Source organism: Gopherus evgoodei, chromosome 5, assembly GCF_007399415.2.
Source record: "Gopherus evgoodei ecotype Sinaloan lineage chromosome 5, rGopEvg1_v1.p, whole genome shotgun sequence".
NCBI lineage: Eukaryota > Metazoa > Chordata > Testudines > Testudinidae > Gopherus > Gopherus evgoodei.
The window spans coordinates 17,222,479-17,241,602 of NC_044326.1; the positions used below are offsets into that span (position 1 = coordinate 17,222,479).

The following is a 19,124-nucleotide window of genomic DNA, read 5'->3' on the forward strand; positions in this document are numbered from 1 at the left end:
AATATGGCAAATCTTATTTTTAAATGTACAAGTTTGGCAGAGATCAAAGCAATTGTTCTTACAGACCCACTGCACTCAGCCTTTGTAAATACAAATCCCATGTGAACAGACAAGAAACATGGAAGTCTTCTGCAAAGAAATTGATATAGTCATTTGGAATGAGGCTGGAAGACAAGTTGGGGTGAAAGTGGAGGAATATATTAACCATTCAAAGCACCGCAAAATTTCACTTACAAACTTTTAGACTCTTTGACTCTGAATGAGCTTTGAGCACCAAGTTGTAGGCCACTACCACAGCTAATCCTTGACCTTGACTGATGGGGTGCCTTGCAAGAGTCTCAAGAGTCACCGCAGAACACCTCTTCAGCATGCTTGATATGGCTCTCCATCTGGGCAGATCAGTCCCCTTGCATTAGCCAAAAGGGGAAGGGGACTAGACCAATATGACATGACACGGACACCCAAAGTCCCATATCTCATACTTACACTCCCCATGTTTGAGTTTGGAGATATGATTGCAGTACAAAATATTTTTTAAAGGTGCAATAGCATATTGATTCCTGAAGTAGAATATATATATTTTTCGGAGAAGGGGACATACCCTGTCCATGAATTTCAGCGCAATTATGAATGTATGACAGATGCGTACCACCAATATTGGCAACGTTTTGCTATTATTGATATATCTTGTGACAAAAGTTAAAAACTAATTGAATCAGGGACATTGTTTTAGATCTTCATTTTTGCTAAAGTAAGTAATTTAGGCCACAGTACTGCTAATTATTCAATCATACATAACCCAAAGATCACAAAAAAGGACCAACATGACCTCATTTTAAGATCCACAATGCATAACCTGAGCGGAAAGTAATGTTCAGCTAGCTATTAAATTACTAAATACTACACTGCTGAGCATAGTAAACGTGGGACATTCCTCTCCCACTCTAACAAGACAGTTCAGAAGCAAAACTGAGAAAATTATTCATACCTCAATGTAGAGTGGGCCATTCAAAAGATTTGGAGATTATTTTAGATTAGATTAATGTATCTCCTAAACAGAGATGAAGTCTCATTTGAAACAAAATGAGAAGTTAGTGGGGAAAACTTAATTTACAGAAAAAATACCATTTTTCTTACATAAACACATCTACAAGCATAGGTATGCTTGGAAAAATTAGATTTTTATCAGTAAATGCCAATTCCACCATATGCACCCAAACCAACAAAAAAAATTTCCCACCAATAAGTTTACAGTAGGTGAAGAAAAAAAGATGCTTGAGAACTTATTTGATTTAAGGATATTTACTTTGTATATTTTAACATTTGATGTTGACCATTTGCATTTTAATAGTCATAAAGCTTTAAGTTTTTTAATCTGAATGTCTGTCATTAAATGATTGTCTGACCCTTGCTGTCTAAACTCCCCTCTGCCAAGTATCTGACAACTATGAAAATTCAAAATCAATTAAAATTGAGAATGTGCTTTAAAACAATATCGATATCAGTCAAAATGATAAAGAAATAAAAATCAAATTCTGCCAAGCCTAAATATAGGTTTGCATCACAAATACTATGACTATACCTCCCTCATAAGACCACCTCCTACAGCAAGGGGGCTCCTTTCCCCATCTTCCAGTCTGCTCCCTAGACAAAGGCCATTTGCTCAATGTGGTTGGTCTATGAGCATGTTTAAGAAGGTCCAGTTAAAAATCACAATTGATATTATTGCATCCCTCCTGCAAACTCTGTTCTGCTAATGATGCCAGACTTGATGTTCCATTTGTCCCTTTCTCCAACAAGCATTTGACTTTTTCCTGCCATTCCCCTATGCTTGGAAGGCCCTTCTTCCCATTTTGGTCCACCCAGCCATTACCCCCTACTCATACAGGCCTCAATAGCAAAGCACTTAAGCATAAGCATAGACTTAAAATAAGCCTAAGTCAAACTGACTTCATAAGGACTCAAACACATTAAGCACTTTGCTGACTTGGAGCCTTAAATGCCCTCTGAAAACTCACTTATTCCACAATAGTGTTAAAATTCACTGATCTATCTATCTTTATTTTCAGTTTGTACTTCATCAGGACTTTGTATGGGCACAGAGGTACATACTAGTAATTCCAAATGCAGTATGGGGACCATAGTTTCTTTCTTGCTTAAAAGGTTCTTATAAAACTTTGGCAAGGGAGCAGAAAGCTCTAACAAAAAATTGGGCTTTTTGGTGTTTGTTTTTTAATTTCAAGACCTATTACTTGAAAAACATGATCAGAAACTGGATTTTTTCAAAGTTAGTCATTTCCCCAAATTCCAGTTGATAGTATCCCTTTTAGAGAGTTAAAAGGACTCCAAAAAACACATAGTACTTACTGATCATACACTATATTCAGTATCAGTTCTTGAAAAAGATATGACCTATACCAAAAACCCATACAATCTCTTAGTTGGAAGCTATCCCAGGAAGCATACCAGCATTCCACACATACTAAAATTTAAAGCTATGGAGACTGATACAAACAGTCTTTGTATTCTTATCTATCTCAAAATGCCTGCTGTACTGTATATAAATAAGGAGTGGCAAAAATGTTTGCAGGAATAAGTTTCACTCTTAATAAAAGATGCTCAAACAAAAATCTTTACTTGGAGTTAAAGCTTTGTTATGTTTTAAAAACAGTAATGCTTTTATTTATTTTGCACAAGAGTATGTTGCACCTGTAACTGTCAGTTACATCAACTGACTTATCGAGTTAAAAAAAACCAACAAAATCTTCATTATTGTTTGAGTCCTAAAATGTTCAAGACTGACTGAGAATTTCTGAACTTCTCTGGAAGATAAAAAAAGCTGAAAAGAAAAGAAAAGCACACGGTTTGAATCTGTTATGTATGTTTATGTTGTGGTTCAACATTTCTTTATTAAGATTTCATCAGGTACTATGGTGACTGGCACCAAGTAAGAACCTAGACAGATTTCTAAATACTATTCCCCATTTCAACAAAAACTACTTAAAATTGAAATGGGATCTTGAATATTTCAATGAGTTAATGCTGCAGAAAAATTTTCGACAGTAAGAAAAATTCTGTAGCTACTTAGTATTTTACAGATATATTTTTATTTAAATCTATTTCATTTTCTATTCCTTATTGGAAATAAGCCTGTTGGGCCTGATTGTGTGGAGGTGTGTGTATATGATGAGAACGGACTTAAAACATCTAAAACTAGGCTCCAAGAAAAGTTTTATTTTTCAGGATTTTTCTTCTTTTATCTGTTACAAATATGTTTTATATTAATGTAAGTGCAATAAAAAAAATCTCAAATGACCATATACAAATAAGTATCTAAATACAACTTTTTTCTTACAGTATATCATTTTATTAAGCATTATTCCTCTTAAGACACTCACCAACACCTCAGTTAAGCCACCCAAAATACCCCAGACAGCTCCTTTGGGTTCCCCCCCTTGAAATTCACCTAGTACGGCAGTCCATGGATAACTTCCACTTCCCATCCCCAGTCAGTGACACAAACCCCACGGGAAATCAGAGATCTTCCCAACCACTACTGCTTCCTACTCCAGTCCCACACCGCCAGTCCTCAGGGATCCCACCCATCCATATTTTTAAAGTATATTAATATAAATATATTCCTCCTCCTGCAATGAACCTCACCCCCTCCCCCATTAGCCTCATAAACAGCACCTCTACCCCTTCTCTCTCATTAAGCCCTCATTATTCCCAGGGATCCTTCCCCTTTATATAGCCCCCTCTTCAATTCAATCCTCAGAAATCCCAATCCTACTGCCCTTAAATATTCCTCTTACCACACTGAGCCTCAGTCCCTCATTAGTCCTTAGGACCCCTCCCCATCCCCCCTTTTATATATTCTCCTCCCTCACTGAATCCCAATGCCCCTCCCATTAGCCTCCTCTAGGGGGTAGTAGGCCCTGGGGAGGGGGTTGCAGAATGAGCTGACCTGGCATTCCCCACATGCCAGGTCACACCACCAGGAGTGGGAGGCTGGACCTAACCTTGTGGGATAGCAGTTGCAGGAGTGACTGCTGGGGGAGCAGAGAGGTTATTTTTTTTTAATTCCTTTTCGTTTTCTGTTATTTCACATTTGTGAAATACATGGGGCTCCATCTAAGACTATAAGGTGTAAACATTTAAGTACACCATGGAGGTATTTTTCAGTGACTCAGTAGGTTGTGTTTTTCAGCAGAAATAGGCATTCAGTCTCTGGGAAAGTTCCATCAGTTAGTCTGATTTTTTTTAAATGACTAGCTTTGGGTATTTTTTAGGACTATGTTTAGCAGTTTTCAGATCATGCTAACTCACCTATAATGGCTCTAACACTGGAACCTTTGAATAGATTTAGATCTAGATTACGCGTAAGATTTTTAATTTGTAAGTAATTGGTCCAACTTTTCCCAAAGAGGCTACCTTACTAATCAACTGACTACAGGTCCTGTTCCACATGAAATGCAGCATTTAAAGAATCTGACAACCCCCATCTGGAGGCAGGGGAACTTGGCAAGTCAGTGGAGAACAGCATCCATTAGTTATAGGCATCATCAACACACCTCTACCCTGATATAACGCTGTCCTCAGGAGCCCAAAAATCTTACGGTGTTATAGGTAAAACCACGTTATATTGAACTTGCTTTGATCCGCCGGAGTGCAGAGCCCCACCTAGAGCCCTGCTTTACCATGTTAAATCCAAATTCACGTTATATTAGGGTAAAGGTGTACTTATTTACTACTAGCCTCTCAGTCACACAGGGAAATGAATGCAGCAAACCAGAAGTTCTGCAGGATAGCAACAGCCCAAAGGAGAGACAAACACAGCAAATGAGCAGGATCATTTTTTTCTTGCAGCAGCTAAAGGGACCAGGAATCCTCACCACAATTCAGAAATGCAGTTTAGCTCATAACGCCACTATCCTAACATGAAAACTTGTATTGATTCAAGTACCAGTATTTATTTTTGCCAATATTTTACGTATTGCCTCCTCCTTTGTCGAGGTCTGGGATGTTCATCATTGTGCATAATGGTTCAGATAGTGTGCCCTTCTCCAGTGCCCACCACTGAGAGATCAAAACTCATCTGGTGGTGCATATGCAGAGCACATCATGTTATACTGAGGTCACTAAGCAACCCCCCTTGTGGCTCAGCAATGATTCCCAGCCCCAGATAAAAACAGGCCAAAATGCAGTTATATGTATATAGCTTTTATCCGCAAGACACACACACCCAGCAGTGAAGGAAGACAGAAGATTCTGGAGGTGAGCCACTGGCTAGGTAAGTGGTGTAGGATGGAGGGTTTGGGTTTTGTGGAACATTGGTTCCCCTTCTACTCTGAAGGAGGCCTTCCAAACTATGGTCCATCTTTTGTGGAGAGGTGGCTGTAATCTCCTTGGGGACAAGCTAGCTAGAGTTATTATATTGACACCCTCCTGACTAAGAGGAGGGTAAAAAGAAGGAAGATATGAGTTCTCAATTAACAAAACTGGAATTCTGAGAACACAGTCAAGGAACCAAAGGATGTGAAAATAACTGAATATACACCAGTGCTAGGCACCTTGGTAACAGACCACAGGAATTGGATTGCTCATTTAGCAGCATAAATGTGGCTTAGCTGGCATTACTGAAACCTGGTCTGATGATTCGCATGATTGGAACTTTGACATCAATGGTTATAACCTATTGATGAAGGATCAGATGGCAAAAGGGGAGTAACACTTTCAAAAATGGCATTACCTGTTTCCAAGTCACTGATAACTCTGAAGAAAATGATCTTGAATGCTTATGGATGAGCATCTTAACCAATAAAGCACAATATGTGGTATTGGTATCTGCTACAGAGCACCAAGTCACACTATGGAACAAGATGACTAGCTCTTTACGCACCTATCTTTAACATGTAGGGGAAAAAAAAAAGCTGCGTGACCCTGGGAAATTTCAATTAGAGTGACATATGCTGGTTGCCAATACTAAAATATCCTTGGATTTCCTAGATATTATATATGACAATTTCCTATCCCAAAAAGTGCTGCTATCAACATGGGGGAATTGTATTGACAGAAAAAGAAGAAATAATCACAGAACTAAAATGTAATGACACCGAAGGTACAAGTATTCATGACTTGATCACGTTTATAATGTGCAAACAGAATAAAAGTCCAGACCAGGAATATATACATACACAGTTCTTTGAAAGGGGCAATTTCAAAAGTGAAAACAATTATGAGCTAAATTAGCTGGGAGAAAGAATTTAAAAATCAGAAAAAATGTGAATGACAACTAAGAATAGTTTAAGAACACTATTAGATCTCTCAAAAGCCACAATCTTCCAATGGAGAAAGAAGGCCATATTGGTTAAAAAAAATTACCACGTATGGAGACAAAGTGAAGGAAAATCTAAAAATAAAAATTAATATATTAACAAAAGGAAGAAAGGAGAAGTTGATGGTAATGAATATAAATCAGATGCTAGGAATTGTGGAAAATTGACAATGGAATCAAAGGAGCACAAATAGAAATATATAGCCAGCAGAACTGAGGACAATAAGATATTAGGAACAAAAAACTCTAACAATGGTATTGGTCCATTACTAGATGGAAATGTTAGAATTATCAATAGAAATAATGCAGAAAAGGCAGAAATGTTCAATAAATATTTCTTCTGTGTTTGGAAAAAACAAATGTAATGATATCATATAACACTTTTTCCTATTCCACTAGTATCTCAGGAGGATGTTAACCAACAGGCACTAAAGTTAGACATTTCTAAAACTCAGGAGATCCAAGATCTTGCAGCCAAGATTTTTTGAAGAGCTGGCTGAGGAGCTCACTAGATCATTCATGTTAATTTTCATTGAGTCTTGGAACACTGGAGAAGTTTCAGAAGACTGGAAGAAAGCTAATATTTTAAAAAGATAAACAGGATGACCTAGGTAATTATAGGCCTAGCAGCCTGACGTTAATCTCAGACAAGATAAGGATTCAATTAATAAAAGAACAAATCAACATGGGTTTACAGAAAATAAATCCTCTCAAATAACTTGAGAGCTTTTTAAAATGAGATTACAAGATTGGCTGAGAAAGGCAATAGTGTTGACGTAATATACTTAAGACTTCTGTAAGGTGTTTGACTTGGTAACACATGACATTTGATTATAAAGCTAGAGTAATATAAAATTAACATGACCTACATTAAATGGATTAAAAACTGGCTAACTGATAAGTCCCAACATGTAGTCGTAAATGGAGAATGGTCATTGAGTGGGTTTGTTTTCAGTTGGGCTCTGCAGGTATTGGTTCTTGGCCATACACTATTTAACATTTTGTCAATGACCTGGAAGAAAACAAAATCACTGAAAGTTTGCAGATGACACAAAAATTGGGGAAATGGTAAATAATGAAAAGGACAGATCACAGATACAGATCAATCTGAATCAGCTGGTAAGCTGGACACAAGCAAATGTGTGTTTTAATACAACTAGAAACAAAGAATGCAGGCCATACTTTCAAGACTTTCCAAGGACGCAGTGACTCTGGAAAAGAAAAAGAAAAAAAATATGGAGAAGGTGGTGGAATCATTTGAACATGAGCTCCCCATGCGATGCAGTGGCCAAAAGGGCTAATGAACTCCTTGAATGCATAAGCAAGGGAATCTTAAGTAGCAGTAGAGAGGTTACTTTACCTCTGTATTCAGCACTGTGACAGGTGCTGAGTAAGGAGGACTTAATTAGCCCCCTGCCACTCCAGCCCCAGATCAAGGGGAATGGATTGGGGCTGGTTGAAGAGCCCCATGCTTCTGGCAATAAGAAACAGCTGCCAGCCTAATTAGCCAGGGGCTATAAAGGCTGGCAGAAAGAAAACCAGAGGAGGAAAAAGTGGAGAAGAGACAGGCCAGGCACAGAGAGGAGTGGGACCCTCTAGTCTGCTGTTGGCCAGGCCTGCTGCTGGCAAAGTTTGACTGTGAAAAACCTATATATAAACAGTAAGGTGGTGGTGGGAAACAGCTGTAAATAAAGAGCACTGGTGTTTGCATCAATCAGAGAAGTCCCTGACTGATTTGCATGGGAAGCAGGGGCAGAAAACAGAGGGGCCCAGCTTACGCCTTACTACAAGCACCAGCACAACCGCTGCAGGAATACTGTGTCCCATTTTGGTTCTAATAATTCAAAAGAGATGTTGATAAATTGGAGAGAGTTCAGAGAAAAGAATGACTAAAGGGTTAAAAAAGACATGCCTTACTGTGATAAATAGATTGATCTCCTTGAATCCAACTTAAAGAAACAAGAAAGGGTGACTTCATTACATGGAGAAACAATTATTTGATAATGGATTCTTCAATCTAGCAGAGAAAGGTGTAACAATCCAATGGCTGGAAGGTGAAGCTAGACAAATTCAGACTGGAAATAATGCATATTTTTAATATTTTAATTAACCACTAGAACAATTTACCAACAGTCATGGTAGATTTCTCCATCACTGGAAGTTTTTATATCAAGACTGGATGTTTTTCTAAAAGAGATGCTCTACCAACTATTTTGGGGAAGTTGTGGCCTTTGTTATACAAAGGAGGACAGACTAGATGATCAACAGAGGTGCCTTCTGGCCTTGGAATCTAACTCAACTACAGCTGTTCCAATTTAAACATCCTGCAAAGATTGTGTCATTTCCCCTGAAGTCTACCAAATCTTTGCTGGGCAGGCCCTCAGGGTGTGGAACTCCCACATGGAGCTTGCTATTGCTCTCAAACTTTGAGCACATCTGAAAACATGCCCTTTTTGAAAGGTTATGGGGATTATTTAGTTAGTTAGGTTTATGGTAAAAAAAATGACCATCTTATTTTGCACCTATCACTACAACTGTTTTCAATTACTTCTGCCCTGCATTTGTAGGGGAAATCTGAAGGGGTTACTTTATCATTATGTGTATTTCCTTCATGATCAAAGAAACAAGACTGACTCTACACCCAAGATCATGATTTTTTTAATATCGTAGTTAGAATAAGGGTTGGCAACCTTTCAGAGGTGGTGTGCCAAGTCTTCATTTATTCACTCTAATTTAAGATTTTGTGTGCCAGTAATACATTTTAACATTTTAGAAGGTCTCTTTCTATAAGTCTATAATATATAACTAAACTATTGTTGTATGTAAAGTAAATAAGGTTTTTTAATTGTTTAAGCAGCTTCATTTAAAATTAAATTAAAATGCAGAGGCCCTCGGACTAGTGGCCAGGACCTAGGCAGTGTGAGTGCCACTGAAATCAGCTCACGTGCCGCCTTTGGCGCCCATGCCATAGGTTGTCTACCCCTGAGTTAGAAGATTATATTTATATTTGGCATTTGAAGTCTACATACCACTTTCAGAACTAGGCACATTTCTTCCCCTGAAAGGCTTATGGTCTAAGGTAGATCAGACACAGGACAACAGTTCTTCCAATGAATGGATATAGAAAGAAGGATTCCTATTAGATTTTGAAGGACTGTGGGAGGGAGAGAGAGAGAGAAAATATGACTGTGCTTGGTGGACAGGAACAGGAGACTTCTAAGTACAAGGAACAGCAGGAATGAAGATATTAAACAGAGTCCAGGAGAAGGGATACAAGAAGGCACATCAAGTAAGGTGAGGGAGTGGGAGAAAATGAGAACAACTGTAGAGGGTTGGAGGCTAGATTATGTAGGGCTTTGGAGAAAGGTGCTCAATTTTTTATGCTTAAAATGCAGTGGTGAAGCAGTCCTGGCTTTTGTATAGTTATAGATTCTTGTGTATTTACAGCAAACAAACAAGTGGTTTAATGTGCAGGGATAATGCAATAGTGTTAACCCTACGTAAGGGTGCAGAGACATTACTAGCAGAAAACAGACCTTTATCACAAAAAGTTTCAAGAAATTAAAGCACACATTTCTCAGGGTTTCTTCCTTCGAAAAGACTGCAATACCACATATGTATATGAATATTATATACTGAAAAACAGTCATTCAAAAATTACAAATAGATCGATAATGGACAAAGTTAACTGAACTACTAGTAGTGAAAATGCAAATTGGCTTCAGTTTCTGAAATACTCTTATTTTAGACAATTTAAGCAGGTGCTTAGCTTTCAGTTTGGCAGTCTTTATTATAGACTAGTCTGAGAAACTGGGGCAACTTTTGACTAAAACCAAGATTGCCCCTTTGGATATTTTTCTTACATGGCTCAGATTCATCAGTATTAGGCAAATCAAAAACTACCCAAAATGAAGCTTTTTGCAAATAATTTCCCCCAAATCCTACAGCCTATTAGAGGAATGAAATAAATTGTATTTTAATGAGTTAGCATTAATTTACAGTAAGCTTTTTTGGTAAATAAAAGCTAATTCCATAATCTGTTTTAGACTTCTGCCAATCGTTAGCACACTAAGATCTCAGATGACTCATTAGTCAAGACTCATTTGCAATAAGCCTAACTGCATATTTTAGATGAAGTTAAAATTAATAAAAACACACTAGTGTCTCAATCTATTGATATTTTGTGACTAAAGCCAGAAAGACATGTAATAATTGAGAGTTCAACAAGGAGCAGATTTCTTGGCTCCAATACTGCATCAAGCTTTGTTTAAATACTGCCTGCTGACACTTGCTGCAGGATCAAGGCCCAGGATCTCATTTCAAATCCAAGTTTTGTATAGTTTTTAACTAATTTTTTTTTCAAAATTACTTCACGTGAAAGAGAACCAATAAAAATTAGTATAAAAAGAAAAGCACTGACTCACATAATACAAAAATATATTTGTCAACATCTTATCAAAGAGAATCTTCAAATTATCTGGGGGATAAATAAAAGGGCTAGCTTAAGAGGTTGACATTATAGTTAATGAAGGTTTGCTGAAAAAAATTCACTTAGTACACTAGAAATTTATTGATACCCCTCAGAATGATTGGTTTTCTTAACTAGTGTTTACTTTCATTAAAGGTGCACAGACTACATACCTTTTAAATGGGCTAAGATCACATAACTCCAACTCTCCTCCCCCACCCATATAAAATTCATATTATGATTCTCATGAACTAAAACTACCCCTCTGACCAATGGTCTGATCATCTCAGGAAAGACCAGTTTCAGAAGACTCTAAGACTTATCGTCTACTAAAGGAAGAGGCGGTGTCAATTTTATTCATATCTGGCTATCCTACTCCTGCTACTGTACCTAAAATTACCCAATCGTTCATTTCCCACCAGTCTTAGAGGTTACTCTGGGCTCAGACGCTCTCTGGTAACAAATACTACCTTTCTGAAACCAAAGAAATTTGCCTATTTCATATTTGATCTGCCAAATTAATTTTGCTTACCACATGCAATAAAGGTAAGAATCAGTCCAGCTGAAAGACGTCCAATAACTGAAAGTTCACCCCACAGCACTTTACCAGAACTTCCCTATGTCTTCATCTGAAATTCACCAATAACCGGTAACCACAGATTTCCAGGGTCCCACTTCTTTCAACTTGTTCCTTGAAAGATTAGGTAGTTCTTACATTAAAATTAAAACATTATTTCTCATCTTATCTTTCATGATCATCCTTTTATACTGTCTCCCTCACCAGGCTATCACTAGGATAGCTCTCCTTTGAAGAGGAAGGCAGGTTACATGAACCTCTCCAAGGCTGGTACCAATGAAGTTATGGAAGATGCATTAAAGGGTGTGGATGATGCTGACCTATGACGACACCACAATGCCAGATTTCTCTCTATGGCCCAAGTGATAGTACTTGATATTGCTCCCATCGACACCAAACAATGGGATTCTATTTTTAAACTTAAATCTACATCAGCACTGTACAGTTATGAAAATTTTAACCCATGTACAAAGTCTACACTTCCCCCAGGTCATGATCATGCAGATAATGAAAAAAAATGGTTACTCATTCAAAGAAAATTCTCACGCCCAGTTGAGTGGGGGAATAGAATTTTGTACAGCTGGTCTCAAGAATGCATTTTTCTACTTCTGTGGGACAATGTTTGGAGAAGCCCTATGAGGATACATCTGTTTCCACTGTTGTCTCTTTATTAGCAGTTTCTTTAATTGTATTCACCTACAGGTTTTTCTGATGCACATTTATCTATGCTATTGTAGTCGGCCAATATATGTTCTGACTCATTTTTTCTTTGACTTACAGAGGTATTAGAGCCATAAAGGATTACTTAACCAGAACACACGTGCACAATAGAATGTTTCACTACTGCACCTAATCCCATCTCATGGGAACAGACTTACCTGACTACTTTTCCCTCCACTTCCTCCCTGAAGTTTCTGTGACATTTCAGAAGCAAGCCTAAAATTTTTTTTCTGCCCCAACCCTATTAAAGTGTTTTTATGCAGCCTTTTGTAGTCTGTAGAAACAGGCTGCAGTGCACAAGCTGGGCCTTAGTAGCAGAGAGTTATAGGTAGCTACAAGGCATGAAGTTAGCAAGTGGCAGAAGACTAGTTGTACTGCTGAAATTACAAAAGCTAATATTAAGACACCAATTTATCTGATTTTCACACCCACAGAAATTTTTGATTTAGCCAACTATTTTCTAGAAATAGCCTGCATGCAATAATTCACTTCTACACCCTACCGAAGGAAGTAAAATCTCACCCGTGTCATTTTAAAAAAGTCTAAAGATGGACGATTCCACCGTACATCCTCCTCTCGTCTGCGCTTTAGCCGGCTTTTCTTTTCATTCAGGACACAAGGCTGTGAGCGGCATCTCAGCAAGCCCTGACGCCGGCTGAGCTCTGGTGTGGAGGTGGGAGTGCTGTTGGCTGAAGGCAAGAGGTTTCCTGTCTCGGTGATGTGCTCCTGTGAGAGGGAGAGGCGACGCCTAGGATTAAAGTCACAAGGTCCTCCAGAATTCCAACGGATACTTGAACTTGTGCTTCCCTCACTACTGTCCACAAAGCCACTGCTCGCAGAGGAAGGTCGGGGCACTGGAGAAGTATTGAAGCTGGTGATAGTGAAGACATTATTTAAGGACAGAACATTTTGTGGCAAGCTGATACTTGTGCTTCTCTGTAAGTTTGCACTCCCATGACTGTTGCAGCGCTGCAAGGTGGCACTGCCACCGCTGTTGCATCGTCTCTTTGACACAGGAGTCCAGACTTTTGAACTGCTGGGTTTCCATGGTGACCGACAACGAGCCAATTCATCTGGCTCAGAGAGGGACCTACAGTGGCGTTTGGTAGGTGGCGCCAATGGCTGCCCCGAGTTTTCATTAAGATTTAGTTCACTTATCCATCCTGACACCATAGATGTGCTGGAAGATTCCTGCTGCCATTGCAGACTCACGTTGTTAGCTGTGCCTCTACTGAATGGGCACACTGGGAAAGGGTAAGCTGAATTTTTGGTCGCGTCAGCTTGGATTGGACAACCCCCATTTAAAGCTTTCCAAGGGCTCTCTTCTAAGAAAGAAAAATATAAGGGACGAAAGAGAAAAATAGGATACAGTTAGCTTACATTAACAGAGATATTATTTGGGTAAAAAACAACAAGTTGGAAGATAGTTCTCTTAGCTGTGAAGGGGACACTTGACTCCGCATCTTCACCAAAACCCAACCCTCTAACATGAGCTAGTTCTGAAGGGGAAGATTACTACTGGAGAACTCTGGTATTTTAGAGCAAAACAAAACCACCAGAAAAAACAGTACACACAAATTCTCCTGAAGTCTTCCTGAAGTAACATTAGCATTCTGTACCCTAATACCAACCTTTGTACTTCAGTATTGCAACTGTGAAAATGTGAATTACTTTTGCACATTAAGAGCTATGGATAGTTTAGCTCTAAGTCACTTACAAAAGCATAGTATTCTCAGCATACCATTTTGTACATTCATAAGAACATAAATAATGTTGATATTAATAAGCAGTAATGGCAAATTTACTGCTGCTTCAGAGACTACAGAAAATATATTGACATTAAGACCAGTAGCACTGAACCATGGTAAGTAGGGCGGAGCTGGTTCAACAAATCTTGTGAACAATCCAGCAGGTTGTAGGGTTCTCTCTCTCTCTTTTTTTTTTTTTTGCTTAAACACCAATTAAAATCTAGCCAATAACTATGACCATTTTAAGTCTATAGGGACCACAGATCATTTTGTCTTCCTCCATTATGGAGATATACTGCATACGTAAAGCCCAATAATTATAGGTTTGTAATGTTTTTTCCTTCAAGACGCCACATTATGGAAATCCAAGGCTTATGTCATGTGTGTTCATTCTTTATAATGTGACTAAAAGCTTAAAAAATAAAGATTTTTTTTTTTTGGATCGTGAAACATGTGTCCCTCCCACTCATATCCATGACACAAAGCCTCTGAAAGCCCTAAATTAAAGGCCACCATTCCCCTTATTTTACACTTTTTAAAAACTCTTATACAAATTTTACTGTGAATACAGACAGCCCATAGTGTACAACTTCTTATGATCTGAAGTGGCAATGCTGGGTTGGAAAAAAAGTCTGCCAGCTAAGCCTCACTCTTTTGTGAAGCTTTTCTTTGAGAACATTTTGCACATTTTACAGCTGTTCCCCTACATTATAGAGTGAAGCATAAGAGGAACTACAACAGAGGCCTAGGATTTGCAAATTGAAAGGCATATCATTGTCCTGCTGGCCAGTTAACAGCTCTTCATGCTTGGTTAGAAAATTTGCTAATTTAAGCCAATTAGCCAAGTAAATTTCACTCATCCAGGGGCTGTGGTAATAAAGGATAAATTAAAGTTTTGGGACACCCAAAGGTCTTTCCCAAGTAAGTTTTTAAAGCCTGTAATAAGAAGATGAAGTTTGTCTTCATTACACTAAAAGTATATTAGAGCAGAGTATTACTTTTAAAACTGGAGATAAAAAGCTGTCTAGGTTCACTGATTAATAATATTTTACATATGGATCTTGAAGATGGTCAGGGAGGCAAACCCATGTTCACAGGTGACCCTAAATCTCTGACTGCCAGAAGTCTGGAAGGGAAAGCGGGGTGGATCATTCCCACTGCCCTGTTCAGTATGCTCCCCCTGAAGCTGAGATACTGGCCCATGCTGGGAGATAGGATACTGAGCTAGATGGATCATTGGTTTTACCCAGTTTGGCAGTTCTTATATTTCCACTGCAGTTGGTACTTAAAAAAAAACAAAAAACCTAACAGTCAAAAGTTGATGTGTTAAAACGTTTTGAGGGTTGCAAGCTCAAGTAGCTACAAGATGTATATGCTACATGGCCAGTAGGGTCTTCCAATAGTTTCCACATCTTGTTTACTCAAAAAGACCCTTCCAACTTACAACTGTAACTGTCCAGACAACTGGCCTATGCAAATATATAATTAGAATTCCTTTGTCCTCCTTCCTCCAGTCTTTCAGATAGGACAGTCATATGTGTTTTGCCTTAAACTATAAGCTCTTCAGAGTAGGAACCATCCTTAACTCAGTGTGAATAAAGCACCTAATACAGTGAGGCCCTGATCCTGTCTGTGACTTTGAGATACTGATGTAATGCAAATTTTGTTAGCATCTAGTTTTAAGATCTCTTACAAAGACCGATTCATGTAAAAAACAGAAATAATTGTTCAAAGTCACTGATGGATTTTTACAGTAAATGTGCTGAGACTAGTGTTGTTTGTAAGATTGTGTGACTGCTGTTCCCTCAGAAACCTCAAAGAAACAAAAGATCAGTATCTCAGGAGACAATCCCACTGAGTAAATGAAATGTACTACACCTTATAAAGAAATTAAGCTGATGTAAAATGTCAACTTTTCCCATCATCAATAAATCAAAGATATAAAAATACAACCATGACATGGCAGTAAGATAGCAGAAACATAGAACAGTAACCAGATATCCAAGGACAAAAACAAAACACACACAAAACACCACATACATGCAGGTTTTCCTACATCAAAAGACACTGGACATGAACTTCGATTGTTCGCATCACGTTAACAGATATTTGAGAGCGAATATGTGGTTTATTCTATATTGCCAAGACCTATTTTTATGAAGGTGTGTAAAGAAGTTTAATGTGTGGTTTTCTGCTTTGAAGAAAGTCTTGACAGGACAAAACTGGGTACATAACAGATATTGAACAAAAACATGTAACAAGGGGCTTTACTATGCAAAGCAGATCACAAGTACAAAAATTGACAACCAGTGATTCCCAGTATTGTTCCAAGACCCGCATAAGCAAGGACGCTCTGTAAGAGCATGCTCCAATCCCCTCCACCTTATTTCAATAGAAAGGCTGCTTACTATACCAATTACCTCAGTAAAATACTGCTATGATTTCAGGGGGGGGGAAACAAAACAAAAAAAAACTTACCATTGATTTCGAAAGGGAACAAGCTGCCACTTTTGTTCAGCTTCTCAGATGAGTACTGAAATTAATCAGAAAAAAATTTCAACACCATACAACTATACATGGTGTGAAAGGCAGTGAGCACAAGCCTTAAGGAAAATTTAAAATATTGTACTTCCCAGTTTTCTTATTTTATATATATATAATTATAATAAATAATAATAATAATAAAAAATGGAATGACATGTTTCTGGTTGGGAGTCTTAAAAAAACCTATATTCTTCAGTCTAAGTTACTGATAATTAAAAAAAAATTAAGTTTTCGTTTTTTGGTACAATGCTATACAAGAATCCAAAATATCTTTCAAAAAGCTTTCAAGTATTTCCTGGGTTGCAATATGAACTAAATAAAGTAATTCCAAAGTTGAATGAATCTATCCCTAACTCCGCCCTCCCCACAATAAATAAATAAATAATAAATAGAGAGAGCTTTGGATCCACACCTAAAATTTATTAAAACAGCAGGAAATTGAAATTTAAGAAGCTGCCTGAATTTTCAGGCTCCTATGGTATTGCAAATTCAGCATACCTGAACAGCTTTACTAAAGCCATTCCAGTCTTTCAGGTAAACACAAAATTTAGACTCAAATACATAACTAAGGACTGGATAAACATATTATGGCATTTATAGGAGAAAAACATTTGTTGCCCTTTAAGAGTGTACTTTGCTATGTTTTACTGATCTTTTAGCAGATTTGCGGATTTTGCCCTTTAAAAAGTAGATTTTTCACAATAAAATTTACTGATTGCCAAAGAACAGCTACAGTTTTTCATACAAATCATTACAAATATTGATCAGATGCATCATGTTAACATGGTTTCTAAGCATGGTTACTATATGTGCATTCTATAAAATCCTTAGAAACACAAATCTAGTGCATAGTAAGGACAGTTTGTACACTCTGCTTCTCTTCACTACCGGGGAGATCAATGCTGCTACTATCCATGCAAAGTGAAGATCTGCTAAACTGATGGCAGATCGCTCTCTGGTCAACTCTGGCACTCCAGCTCCGTGAGAAAAGTAAGGTAAGCCGACTGATGCAGAGCAGTGAAGACACTTCGGTAAGTCAACCTAAGGCTACATCGACTTCAGTTATGTTATTCACATAGCTGGAGAATCATAACTTAGGTTGACTTACCCCAGTAGTGTAGACAAGGCCTTAATGTTTTTCTCCCAGTTATTATAAATTTAGATGGAAAAGTGACTAGATTTGTCTCAGATACGTAGTGCAGCTTGATATTAAGCCTCCTAAAAACTAAAAGGCAAATTAATAACCTTACTAGAACTCAGATTCTTGTAGAGTTTTTCTGGGGATGGGGAGGAAGGACTGATAATTTAAAAAACCTGCCCTTTTTTTAAAAGCTTTTTTTGGATCTTGTTTTTGGTAGTAAGCCAAAAAAAAGATAGTATTGTTCAGAGGCTTCCTTCCAGATACAAGTTCAGTTTTAAGTAAACATCCTTGGGCAATGGAGCATTTTTGCTGTTTACCACCAAAGTGCAACTGGCAGCTTTAAAACCTTGAATTTCACATTCACAACTAAGATACTGAGTAATGCAAGGACAGTTTGCTTTCTTTAAAAATATCCTACCCCACTAAAATGCCTGCATGTCTTATAGACTTTTGTCTATACTTTTTATCCTATATTTTTTATATCTGCAAATGCATTTGGAACTAGCTACTTAATAAAAACACAATTTTTTTTTCCAGAAACAGCAAGAGTCTCAGGATCCCAGGACTAATTTAGGTTTCAAAGTTTTAATCTTGAGACTGGTAGGGAGCATTATTTCATTCATGTTCATCTTGTAAAACTGAATATTCCCAGTTACATAGTCTATAAGTTTATTAATATGTAATATAATTCATTGTGCTAAACTAAGTGAGGTGCTTTTCTGTTCTATCTACTAATTTGAGATAGGAACTCACACCATTGTTTTGAGAAGCAAGTGTGCACAGAATGACAATACAGTAACTCCTCACTTAACCTTGTAGTCACGTTCCTGAAAAATGCGACTTCAAGCAAAACGATATTAAGCGAATCCAATTTCCCCATAAGAATTAATGTAAAGGGGGGGAAGTGTTAGGTTCCAGGGGAATTTTTTTCACCAGACCAAAAAACCTATATATTATATAGATATACCCACAGTATTTAATACTGTTCACAACTATGATGATTGTGAAGCTTGGTTGAGGTGGTGAAGTTAGAGGGTGGAAAAGGATGGGATATTTCCCTGGGAATGCCTTGCTGCACAGTAGTTCACAAACTTTTGTACTGGTGACCCCTTTCACATAGCAAGCCTCTGAGTGCTACTCCCCCCATAAAAATTAAAAATACTTTTTTATATATTTAACACCATTATAAATCCTGGAGGCAAAGCAGGGTTTGGAGTATAGGCTCACAACCCCCAGTTTGAGAACCCTGTGCTAAACAATGAACTAGCACTCGGCTGAGCCCTCAAGGGTTAACACGTTGTTTTTAATGTAGCCTCACATTCTACAAGGCAGCAGGAATCGGGGGGAAGGGCAGATAGTATGCAGAGAGATTCCCACACACAAGGTGCGTGTCTAAGAGAGAAATGCACACTGGCCCTTTAAGTATGCTGACCCACTCTTAGGCCTGGTCTACACGATGTGTTTAATCCGATTTTAGTAGCGTTAAACCGATTTAACCCTGCACCCGTCCACACGAGGCCCTTTATATTGATATAAAGGACTCTTAAAATCGGTTTCTGTACTCCTCCCCGACGAGAGGAGTAGCGCTG

The 19,124-nt window shown here is 38.0% G+C and overlaps 1 protein-coding gene across 7 annotated transcripts in view; it reads right to left on the bottom strand.

Annotated features, from left to right (window-relative positions):
- The window catches only part of FAM53A (family with sequence similarity 53 member A), a 104,082-nt gene that overhangs the window by 44,284 nt on the left and 40,674 nt on the right, over window positions 1-19,124 (bottom strand). For 4 of the 7 annotated variants that reach the window (XM_030563758.1, XM_030563760.1, XM_030563755.1 and 1 more), the window contains exons 3-4: window positions 16,329-16,383; window positions 12,625-13,427 (exon numbers count right to left, since the gene is read on the bottom strand). In XM_030563758.1, the coding sequence (XP_030419618.1) occupies window positions 12,625-13,427; window positions 16,329-16,383 (858 nt within the window). Of the gene's footprint in view, window positions 1-2,716; window positions 2,840-12,624; window positions 13,428-16,328; window positions 16,384-19,124 lie in introns of those variants that run through there. The other 3 variants (XM_030563762.1, XM_030563759.1, XM_030563761.1) reach the window with 3 other exon arrangements.